Here is a 12,466-nt window from a genome sequence, read left to right as displayed (position 1 = left end):
AAAGTGATAAGAAACTGCAGACATGACCTCAGAGACCCTTGAGAAGAAGGGGTAATGAACCCTCCATTGGCCCTGTTTTGCATAAAGGGAGATTGAGACTGAGAGTTACAACATATCTCAGAAGACAGGGAGTCAACACACAGGAGATCTAGAACCAGCTCAGCCTAATGCACATAGTTGCCTTAAGGATTTTGTCACTAGTCTCCAAGCTTCAGCTCTATTATTTTTATTTTTTAAAGAGAGGGTTGGGATAAAATCAACAACAATGTCTCTTTCAAGTTTGTCTATAACTTCGCAATATTGGAGGAGATCTGGAACATAGCTGCAGAACAAAGACGAGAGTCCTGATTCTTGGGATCCTTGTATGATGATCACTCACCTCTCCTTGAAAAACTCTTTTTTTTTCCCTTTTTTCTTTTCTTTTCTTTCTTTCCTTTTTTTTTTTTCCGAGTCTCTTTCTGTTGCCCAGTCTGGAGTGCACTGGCATGATCTCAGTTCACTCCCACCTTTGCCTCCCAGATTCAAGCAATTCTCCTGTCTCAGCATCCCAAGCAGCTAGGATTCCATATGTGCATCACCACACCCAGCTAGTTTTTGTATTTTTAGTAGAGATTGGGGTTTCACCATGTTGCCCATGCTGGTCTTGAACTCCTAACCTCAGGTGATCCTCCCATCTCAGCCTCAGAAAGTGCTGGGATTACAGGTGTGGGCCACCATGCCCACCCTGAAAAACTCTTTAGAAGCCAGCCAGGAACTTTATACTGGGCAGAACCTAGAGCAGTGTGGCAAAGCCACTGTAGTCAGACTGCCTCTCTAGATTCCTCCTCTCTGGGCAGGGCATCTCTGAAAGAAAGGCATCAGTTTCAGTTAGGAGTTCATAGATAAAACTCTCATCTCTCTACAACAGAGCATGTAGGGGAAGTGGCAGCTGTGGGCACAGCTTCAGAAGACTTAAATTGTCCTGCCTGTTGGCTCTGAAGAAAGCAGCAGATCTCCCAGCACAGTGCTCCAGCTCTTCTATGGGACAGATTGCCTCCTCAAGTGGATCACTGATCCACTTGCCTCCTGACTGGGAATACCTCCCAGGAGAGGTCAACAGATATCTCATACAGGAGAGGTCCAGCTGGCATGAAGCAAGTGCCCCTCTTGAGCAAAGCCTCCAGAGGAAGGAGCAGGCAGCAATCTTTGCTGTTCTGCAGCCTCTGCTGGTAATACCCAGGCAAACAGGGTCTGGAGTGGACCTCCAGCAAACTCTAGCAGACCTGAAGAAGAGGGGTCTATTAGAAGGAAAACTAGCAAACAGAAAGCAATAACATCAATATCAACCAAAAAAATGCCCATGCAAAAACCCCATCCAAAGGTCATCAGCATCAAAGATCAAAGGTAGATAGATCCACAAAGATGAAGAAAAACCAGTGCAAAAATGCTGAAAATTCCAAAAACCAAAATGCCTCTTCTCCTACAAAGTACCAGCAACCCTCGCCAGCAAGGGAACAAAACTGGATAGAGAAGGAGTTTGACTAATTGACAGAAGTAGGCTACAGAAGGTGGGTAATAACAAATTCCTGCGAGCTAAAGGAGCATGTTCTAACCCAATGCAAGGAAGCTGAGAACCTCAATAAAAGGTTAGAGGAATTACTAACTAGAATGACCAGTTTAGAGAATATAAATGACCTGATGGAGCTGAACAACACAGCATGAGAATTTTGTGAAGCATACACAGTATCATTAGTCAAATTGATCAAGGGGAAGAAAGTATATTAGAGATTGAAGATCAATTTAATGAAATAAAGTGTGAAGGCAAGATCAGAGAAAAAAAGAATAAAAAGGAATGAACAAAGCCTCCAAGAAATATGGGACTATGTGAAAAGACCAAACATATGATTGATTGGTGTACCTGAAAGTGATGAGAAGAACGGAACCAAGTTGGAAAACACACTTCAGGCTATTATCCAGGAGAATTTTCCCAACCTAGCAAGACAGGCTAACATTCAAATTCAGGAAATACAGAGAACACCACAAAGATACACCTCGAGAAGAGCAACCCCAAGACACATAATCATCAGATTCACAAAGGTTGAAACAAAGGAAAAAATGTTAAGGTCAGCCAGAAAGAAAGGTCAGGTTACCTACAAAGGGAAGCCCATCAGACTCACAGTGGATCTCTCTGCAGAAACCCTGCAAGGCAGAAGAAAGTGGGAGCCAATATTCAACATACTTAAAGAAAAGATTTTTCAACCCAGAATTTCATATCCAGCCAAACTAAGCTTCACAAGTGAAGGACAAATAAAATCCTTTACAGACAAACAAATGCTGAGGGATTTTTTTCACCACCAGGCCTGCCTTACAAGAGCTCCTGAAGGAAGCACTAAATATGGAAAGGAAAAATTGGTACCAGCCACTGCAAAAACATACCAAAATATAAAGACCAAGGACACTACGAAGAAACTGCATCAACTAATGTGCAAAATACCCAGCTAGAATCTTGATGACAGGATCAAACACACATATAACAAGATTAACCTTAAATGTAAATGTAAATGGGCTAAATGCCCCGAATAAGAGACACAGACTGGCAAATTGAATAAAGAGTCAAGGCTCATCAGTGTACTGTGTTCAGGACACCCATCTTATGTGCAAAGACACATATAGGCTCAAAATAAAGAGATAGAGGAATATTTGGCAAGCAAATGGAAAGCAAAAAAAGAAAAGCAGTGGTTGCAATCCTACTCTCTGATAAAACAGACTTTAAACCAACAAAGATCATAAAAGATAAAGAAGGGCATTACATAATGGTAAAGGGATCAATGCAACAAGAAGCGCTAACTATCCTAAATATATATACACACACAATACAGGAGCAGATTCATAAAGCCCAGATTCATAAAGCAAGTTCTTAGAGACCTACAAAGAGACTTAGACTCCCACAGAATAATAGTGGGAAACTTTAACATCCCACTGTCAATATTAGACAGATCAATGAGACAGAAACTTAACAAGAATATTTAGGACTTGAACTCAGTTCTGGACCATAATAGACATCTACTATTAGATATTTATTAGATATCTAATAGTAGCAGACATAATAGACATCTACAGAACTCTCCACCCCAAATCAACAGAATATACATTTTTCTTAGCACCACATAGCACTTATTCTAAAATTGACCACATAATTGGAAGTAAAACACTCCTTAGCAAATGCAAAAGAATGGAAATCATAACAGTTTCTCAGACCACAGTGCAATTTCAAATTAGAACTCAGGATTAAGAAATTATTCAAATCTGCACAACTACATGGTAACTGAACAACATGCTCCTGAATGACTCCTGCGTAAATAAAAAAATTAAGGCAGAAATAAATAAGTTCTTTGAAACTAATGAGAACAAAGACACAAAGTACCAGAATCTCTGGGACACAGCTAAAGAAAGCAGTGTTCAGAGGGAAATTTATAGCACTAACTAACCAGAGGAGAAAGCAGGAAAGATCTAAAATCGACACCCTAACATCACAATTAGAAGAACTAGAGAGGCAAGAGCAAACAAATTCAAGCAGAAGACAAGAAATCACTAAGGTCAGAGCGAACTGAAGGAGATAGAGACACGAGAAACCCTTCAAAAAAATCAATGAATCTAAGAACTGGTTTTTTGAATGATTAACAAAGTAGATAGAATGCTAGCCAGACTAATAAAGGAGAAAAGAGAGAAGAATCAAATAGACACAATAAAAATGATAAAGGGGATATCATCACAGATCCCACAGAAATACAAACTACTATCAGAGAATACTATAAACACCTCTGTGCAAATAAACTGGAAAATTTAGAAGAAATGGATAAACCCCTGGACACATACACCCTCCCAAGTCTAAATCAAGAAGAAGTTGAATACCCGAATAGACCAATAACAAGTTCTGAAATAGAAGCAGTAATTAATAGCCTACCAACCAAAAACAAAAACAAAAAAACAGAAAAACAAAAAACAAAAAAAACCAAGGCCAGGACCAGATGAATTCACAGCTGAATTCTATCAGAGACACAAAGCAGAGCTGGTACCATTCCTTCTGAAACTATTCCAAACAATAGAAAAAGAGGGATTCCTCCCTAACTCTTTTTATGTGGTCAAAACCTGGCAGGGACACAACAAAAAAGGAAAATTTCAGGCCAATATCCCTGAAAAACACTGAAACATTGCAAAAATACTCAATAAAATACTGGCAAACCAAAGCCAGCAGCACATCAAAAAGCTTATCCACCATGATTGAGTCAGCTTCATCCCTGGGATGCAAGCTGGTTCAATATATGCAAATCAATAAATATAATCTATCACATAAACAGAACAAATGACAAAAACCACATGATTATCTCAAAAGATGCAGAAAAGGCTTTTGATAAAATTCAACATCCCTTCATGCTAAAAACACTCAATAAACTAGGTGTTGATGAATCATATCTAAAAATAATAAGAGCTATTTATGACAAACGGACAACCAATATCATAGTGAATGGGCAAAAGCTGGAAGCATTCCCTTTTGAAAACTGGCACAAGACAAGTATGCCCTCTCTCACCTATTCAACATAGTATTGGAAGTTCTGGCCAGGGCAATCAGGCAAGAGAAAGAAATAAAGGTATTCAAACAGGAAGAGGGTAAGTCAAATTGTGTCTGTTTGCAGATGACAAGATTGTATATTTAAACAACCCCATCATCTCAGCCCCAAAACTCCTTAAGCTTATAAACAACTTCAGCAAAGTCTCAGGATACAAAATCAAGGTGTAAAAATTACAAGCATTCCTATACGCCAATAATAGACAAACAAAGAGCCAAATCATGAGTGAACTCCTTTTCACAGTTGCTACAAAGAGAATAAAATACCTAGGAATACAACTTACAAGGGATGTGAAGGACCTCTTCAAGGAGAACTACAAACCACTGCTCAAGGAAATAAAAGAGGGCACAAACAAATGGAAAAACATTCCATGCTCATGGATAGGGAGAATCAATACTGTAAAAATGGCCATACTTCCCAAAGTAATTTATAGATTCGATGCTGTTCCCATCAAGCTACCACTGACTTTCTTCACAGAATTAGAAAAAACTACTTTAAATTTCATATGGAACCAAAAAAGAGCCCATATAGCCAAAACAATCATCAGCAAAATGAACAAAGCTGGAGACATCACAGTACCTGACTTCAAACTATACTACAAGCCTACAGTAAACAAAACAGCATGGCACTGGTACCAAAACAGATATATAGACCAATGAAACAGAACAGAGACCACAGAAATAACACCACAAATCTACAACCATCTTATCTTCGACAAACCTGACAAAAACAAGCAATGGGGAAAGGGTTTCCTATTTAATAAATGGTGATGGGAAAACTGACCAGCCATATGCAGAAACTAAAACTGAAGCCCTTCCTTACACCTTATGCAAAAATTAACTCAAGATGGATTAAAGACAGCCATAAGACCGAAAACCATAAGAAGCCTAGAAGAAAACCTAGGCAATACCATTCAGGATGTAGGCATGGGCAAAGTCTTCATGACTAAAACACCAAAAGCAATTGCAACAAAAGCCACAATTGACAAATGAGACCTAATTAAGCTAAAGAGCTTCTTCTGCATAGCAAAAGAAATGATTATTAGAGTGAACATGCAGCCTACAGAATGGGAGAAAAATTTTGTGATCTATCCACCTGACAAAGGGCTAATATCCAGAATCTACAACGAATTTAAACAAATTTATAAGATAAAACCAAACAACTCCATCAAAGAGTGGGTGAAAGATATAAACAGACACTTCTCAAAAGAAGACATTTATCTGGCCAACAAACATATGAAAAAAAGCTCATCATCACTGATCATTAGAAAAATGTAAATCAAAAACAAAATGAGATACTATCACAAGCCAGTTAGAATAGTGATCATTAAAAAGTCAGGAAACTCGGTGGCTCACGCCTGTAATCCCAGCACTTTGGGAGGCCGAGGCGGGTGGATCACAAGGTCAAGAGATCAAGACCATCCTGGTCAACATGGTGAAACCCTGTCTCTACTAAAACTACAAAAAATTAGCTGGGCATGGTGGCGCGTGCCTGTAATCCCAGCTACTCAGGAGGCTGAGGCAGGAGAATTGCCTGAACCCAGGAGGCGGAGGTTGCGGTGAGCCAAGATCGCGCCATTGCACTCCAGTCTGGGTAACAGGAGCGAAACTCCGTCTCAAAAAAAAAAAAAAAAAAAAAAGTCAGGAAACCGCAGATGCTGGAGAGGATGTGGAGAAATGGGAATGCTTTTATACTGCTAGTGTGAGTATAAACTAGTTCAACCATTGTGGAAGACAGTGTGGCAATTCCTCAAGGATCTAGAACCAGAAATACCATTTGACCCAGTAATTCCATTACCGTGTATGTACTCAAAGGATTATAAATTATTCTACTATAAAGACACATGCACATGTGTGTTTATTGCAGCACTATTTACAATAGCAGACGTGGAACCAACCCGAATGCCCATTAATGATAGACTGAATAAAGAAAATGTGGCACATATACACCATGGAATACTATGCAGCCATAAAAAAGAATGAGTTCATGTCCTTTGCAGGGACATGGATGAAGCTGGAAGCCATCCTTCTCAGCAAACTTACACAGGAACAGAAAGTCAAACACCACATGTTCTCACTCATAAGTGGGAGTTGAACAATGAGAACACATGAACACAGGGAGGAGAACATCTCACACTGGGGTCTGTTGGTGGGTTGGGGGCAAGGGGAGGGAGATCATTAGGACAAATACCTAATGTCGATGACGGGTTGATGGATGCAGAAAAGCACCATGGCACATGTATACCTATGTGACAAACCTGCACATTCTGCACATGTATCCCAGAACTTAAAGTATAATAATAATAATAATAATAATAATAATAAAAAATACCACTTCCAAAAGAAAGAGAAAAAATAACTATTTAGAAGTCAAGATTTTGTTTTCACAAGGTGGGGATCCATTTCTGTCCATCACTCAGGATCATTCCTGATCAAGGCCCCCCATTTATCAGGTACCAAATCACAGGCAAGTAATGGGTCTACTCTAGACCACTGCTGAAAAGGAAACCTCCAAAAAAAAAATGAGATAAAGCTCTTGAAGCTGCCCCCACTTGCTAAGGACAGCCAGGGAGATGGATGAAACAACTGCAGGGCTTGGATGTCGAAAGACTGATTTTATTCATTTCCACTGAGCCACTGAGGTTTTTCAGGTTTGGAGTAAATCCAAAGTAAAATCAAGGCCATTTTTTGAGGAAAACACAAAAATGAAGAGTCACTTGCTGATCACGCCCTTTAAATTCCTGCCAGAGTTATGAAATTATTCTTACTACAGGAACAATCATTAAACCACGTCAGACAAAAACCTCTGAGGTCAAGAATATTCCAAATTTATTCTACTGATACATTTTTTAAAACCTCATATCTTTTACATGTGCAGGCATTCTTGGAAACCATCCCTGGGGTAACATGCCTGTATTTGGAAGCAGTGGAAAAAGTTAGAAGACTATTTGGAGAAACATCCAGACTCAGAGTCCTTTCCCAGCATTCTCCCAATCTGCTCCCACACACAAACAATTATTATTTGTGTGTGTGTGTGTGAGATGGAGTCTCACACTTTTGCCCAGGTTGGAGTGCAGTGGCATGGCATGATTTCTGCCCACTGCAACCTGTGTTCAAGCAATTCTTGTGCTTCAGCTTCCTAAGTAGCTGAGACTACTGGCAAGTGCCACCATGCCTGGCTAAGTTTTTGTATTTTTAGTAGAGACAGGGTTTCAACATGTTGGCCAGACAGGTCTTGAACTCCTGACTTAAATAATCTGTCCACCTCAGCCTCCCAAAATGCTGGGATTGCAAACATGAGCCACTATGCCCAGCCCCATTTTCTAATAATAAAAAATATTAACTTCTACTCACTAAGTACCCATAGTGATCTAATCATTCTTCTACGCACTTTAGATAAATGAACTCATTTAATTCACACAACAATTTCCTAAAGTACACATGATTAGTATCCTGCTCTAACCCAGCAGAGAGTGGTTCAGTAAGTTGTCCACGGTATCACAGCTAGTCAGTCACAGAGCCATCGTCCAAATGCAGACATATTGGATTCAGACTCTACATTAGACCAACCCACCTGGAATACAGCAGGAAAGAACAGGGAAGACCCAAGCTTTTCGGCCTCTATTTGGTAATTATAGATCAAGTATCCTGGATGGGCACTCAGAGACCTTGTAGGACAGCAAGAGCCTTCTCTAACCCTGTGCCCATGGCAGACATCACCAGTCAACCACAACACAGTATCTGACTAACCAAAAGCAAGTCCTCAGAGTCTTTAACACTCTGTCCGTGCTACCATATCAATCAATCAATTTGATATGAGAGTGCACAGGAAAAGCCAGGAAACAAGTTAACAGTACCTCCACACCAGTATTCAAGGCTGTAATCCACTGCAGTGACTCCATTAAAGACTTTGCCTCCCTTATACCCTCTCCAACTAGCAGGCCTAGTGTTATAAACAAGGGGCTATGTATGGGATCTTGTTCCCCCTCTCTCTTTGATATTTTTAGCCATCGATACTTTGTCTGCAATGTGTGCTCAGAGAGGGAGAGGGGAACTAGATGAGCGATTTTCCAAATGTGTTCCCTAGATACCTGGGGTATAAGGGTACAGGAGGCTGTCTATTCTGTTTCAAACAAACCCACTTCACTACGGTGTATTTGATGAGTTGGAGTTTAATTCCATTTGGAAAAGGGCTTTATCAGCTAAGCAAATGGTTTAAAAGTGCCCCAGAAGTCAAGATTAATAGAAACTACCCAGTTGTGATGTCCTGTCGTGCTAAAATTGCAGGGCACTAAGATTTTATGACCGCTATCTTAAAACACAGCGGCAAAGCTGTAGTGTGTGGTCCTTCCTGGTTCACAGAGATGCAACCATATGCAGGGCTGCTGAGCTCTCCTTGCATCTGGATGGGAGCCTAATGGAAGTTTTAGGGCCCCTTCCTGGCCTCCAAAATCCTCAAGACCACCATGTGAGCACAGGAATCAAGGGAGATTCTTAGATCAACTCATCCTCAAGGCCCTTGGTTTCCTTGCTCCTTTCCTCCACTACAGATGTTTAATTTCAACTCATCCATTCCCCCAAGCCCTTGGTTTCCTTGCTTCTCTCCCCTACTACGGATGTTTAATTTAATTTCATAATGACATATTTCCCTTCTTTATCATGGCAAGGTCCAGATAAATAAAAAAATAGATTGAGCTCCTCCCACGACTTGCCTCTCTTCTGCTCTGCTTGACTTCCTAAGATCCGGAATTTGGTCAGCAAGTCAGGACCCCCCCTTTATCATGACCCTGCGTATGCAAAGGCTTCCATGGAAGTTCTCACACCATCTGCTCCCTATAAAAGGCAGGCAGATCAGCCAGAGGAGCAGAGGGATTGAGATCAACCCAGAAACCACCACCTCTCATGCCAAAGCTCATACCGTCAGCCTCCAGCATGAAGGTCTCCGCAACATTTCTGTGGCTGCTGCTCATAGCAGCTGCCTTCAGCCCCCAGGGGCTCGCTCAGCCAGGTAAGCCCCCCAACTCCTTACAGGAAAGGTAACCACCTCCAGAGATATACCAGGTGAGCAAGAATCTTTAGAGAATCACTGCAAATTCTCCATTTGAAAGATAGGGAAGCAGGTTTTGTGAGTGGACAAGAAATGTCTCAACCTCACATCCAGTCACTGGAAGAGCCAGAACTAGAAGCCCAGGCCCCCGAGGCTGTTCCCCACATTCAAGAGGGATGCTGAGTGCATCCATACTCAGCTACCCTTACAGTGTTTGGGAATGGGGCACACTAAAGGAAGGCTCTTTCTTACTGTGGGCATGGTGGGCATTTTTGGAAGTAGGGGAGGTGGGAAATCTATTGATTAGAAGCTCACATTAACTTGACTCCAGGACAGCTTTCAGAGACAGTGGCTAAGAGAAGAATGAGATTCCAGGGGGATCTCTTGAGGTGACATATTTTGACACTGTTTGGGAAAATTATCTAGGTGATTTGTTGCATAACTCATTTTCCCATACTCTGGCGACAAATTTACTGAGTGTGTCAGTCTCACTCAGCCAGTGCATGCCATGGTAACAAACAGTTCCAACTTATCAATGACTTAACAGAATTAACTAAATTAGCAAAAGTTACTTTGTCACTTGTACTACGTATCTACAATGCATGGGCTCAGGCTTCTGCATTTTATACTCAGGATTCTAGACTGACGGGAAAGTTGCCCTCGGGAACATTGAGGGATACTATGATAAAGAAAAAGAAAGCTCTCAGGAGTCTTGTATAAGGAATGCACTGTGGCTCAAAAATGACACATGTCACTTTGTCCCCTCTCTTATTGATCAAAACTAATTAATGCCTTCAACCAAACAAAAGTGGTCAAGAAATACAAGTCCACCTTGTGTCTCAAAAGCAGAAGATGGAGAAAATTTGGTGAATAACACCATAACTATCACATGGCCACATAGGTATTTATAATGACAGAGCTAGTGTTTGTCACATTGACCAAGCTTTTTTCATACCCTCAACTGTAATGATGAGTCCTTAATGCACAGAGGAGGATGCTGAAGGCACAGGACAGCATCCTCCAGACACTCAGGACTTCAGAGCAGAGAGATTCTACCTCCACCTCTTGCAATTCCTTGCCTTCTCCTAACTTCCCTTACAAAGTCACGCTTGGAAATGTCTATGTATCATCAAGTGGCTCATTTTTTTTCTGTTCTTGTTTTTCCCCAAAATTCAGCTTTCGTCCCAACCTCCTGCTGCTTTACCCTGGCCAATAAGAAGATACCCCTTAAGCGACTGGAGAGCTACAGAAGAATCAACAGTGGCAGATGTCCCTACAATGCTGTGGTGTAAGTAAACAAAGCTCATCCTCCCCTAGACAAAAAATTAATGCCTCAGGCACAGAGTCAAGAACTGTGTCACAGTTACTAGGAGTCATAGATTCTGACAGTTTAACTTCTACAGTCCAATTCATGTATTTTCACAAGTGAATGTTCACTCCCAGCTCCCTGCCTGGGAGCTTGTTGAGGTCACATCAAAGTCAAGAGCAAAGATGACTTTACTAGGCCATCAAGAGCAGCATCTAACCTGGGAGTCTCATCCTTCCTCCCTCGCATGGCAACTCTTTCCCAATGTCAAATGGTCCTGAAATATTTAGGGTCAAATGGGCAGAATTTTCAAAACAATCTTTTCAATTGCATCCTCTGTCTCTCACAGCTTCAAGACCAAACTGGGCAAGGACATCTGTGCTGACCCCAAGGCGAAGTGGGTGAAGGATTCCATGAAGTACCTGGACCAAAAATCTTCAACTCCAAAGCCATAAATAATCACCATTTTTGAAACCAAACCAGAGCCTGAGTGTTGGTTGATTTTTTTTCCTTTCTTATAATACATTCTGAGATAACCTCATTATCATCCAAAAGGAATGGGTTTTATTATATATATATCTATACATATATTTAAAGTCCATTGCATTTAATTTATTGAGGCTTTAAAACTTTTCCACGAATATCAGTTATTTTTAAACTGTAAAGCTTTGTGCAGGCCCCTTACCCTCAGGGAGCCCCAGTTGGATCCCCTTGCATGTGTTGGCAATGTTCCCCATCTCCCCGCTTCTTCCCTGGAATCTTGTAAAGGCCCTGGCAAAGAGCATCAGCATGAAAATTTCATTGTTTTTGTAAACCCAATGTATGACTCATTAAATGGAAGTAAATGTTGTTTTATGGAGACATAAAATATGTGCATATTGTATTATAGTCCCCAGTTGTAATTTTTGGTGGGAAATCCACACTGAGCTGAACGGGAGAAAGATAACAGTGGGTGGGAGGGGCTTGGTTGTGGGGGTGGGAACTGTGTTCCTGGGAAATGACTTTTTGGCTTAGGTGGTCTTCATTGAAATGTATGGTGAAACTGACAAACCCCTTCCAGCCCTCTGATTCCCATTTTCAACAGTTATTTCCTATTTTAACAGCCCCATAGTATCTCCCTCTACCTGACCCTACTCGTCCATCTTCCAACCAGACGAGGCAGACATGACCAACATTGGGAAAATCAGAGGAAAGCTAAATGACCCTTGACCAGAGGTTTAGGTGAAGGATTTACAGGTGAGGCGGAGCTGAAAGTAGGTCTTGGTGCATGCACAAAGTAGAGAGGCTCTGATGGAGGTATTTCAGTCTAGGTGGAAGAGAAGAGGTGTTGCTTGGGCTAAATCCAAGAAGTAGGAATGATCATGGTGTATTTACCCAGCTGGGTGGGAGCTCATCAAAAGGTGTCAGTGTTGGAGTATGTGTGAAATGGTGGGGAAGCTTGGATAGAAGTTTGAGGCCAGGCTGTCTAGGAGTAGAATTTGTGCTCTCTGTAAGGTGAACATTCTTA

At 41.1% G+C, this 12,466-nt stretch overlaps 1 protein-coding gene across 1 annotated transcript; it reads left to right on the top strand.

Annotated features, from left to right (window-relative positions):
* The first annotated feature begins 9,406 nt into the window (after positions 1-9,406).
* CCL11 (C-C motif chemokine ligand 11) lies at positions 9,407-11,839 on the top strand. The gene is made up of 3 exons (XM_017534250.2): positions 9,407-9,614; positions 10,830-10,941; positions 11,309-11,839. Exons 1-3 carry the CDS (start codon positions 9,509-9,511, stop codon positions 11,412-11,414), a joined length of 324 nt encoding a protein of 107 aa, XP_017389739.1. The 5' UTR covers positions 9,407-9,508; the 3' UTR covers positions 11,415-11,839.
* The last annotated feature ends 627 nt before the right edge of the window (positions 11,840-12,466 follow it).

Source organism: Cebus imitator, unplaced genomic scaffold (genome assembly GCF_001604975.1).
Source record: "Cebus imitator isolate Cc_AM_T3 unplaced genomic scaffold, Cebus_imitator-1.0 Scaffold85, whole genome shotgun sequence".
Classification (NCBI taxonomy): domain Eukaryota; kingdom Metazoa; phylum Chordata; class Mammalia; order Primates; family Cebidae; genus Cebus; species Cebus imitator.
The sequence above is the reverse complement of the archived record's forward strand: the minus strand, read 5'-3'. Positions and strand labels throughout refer to the sequence as shown.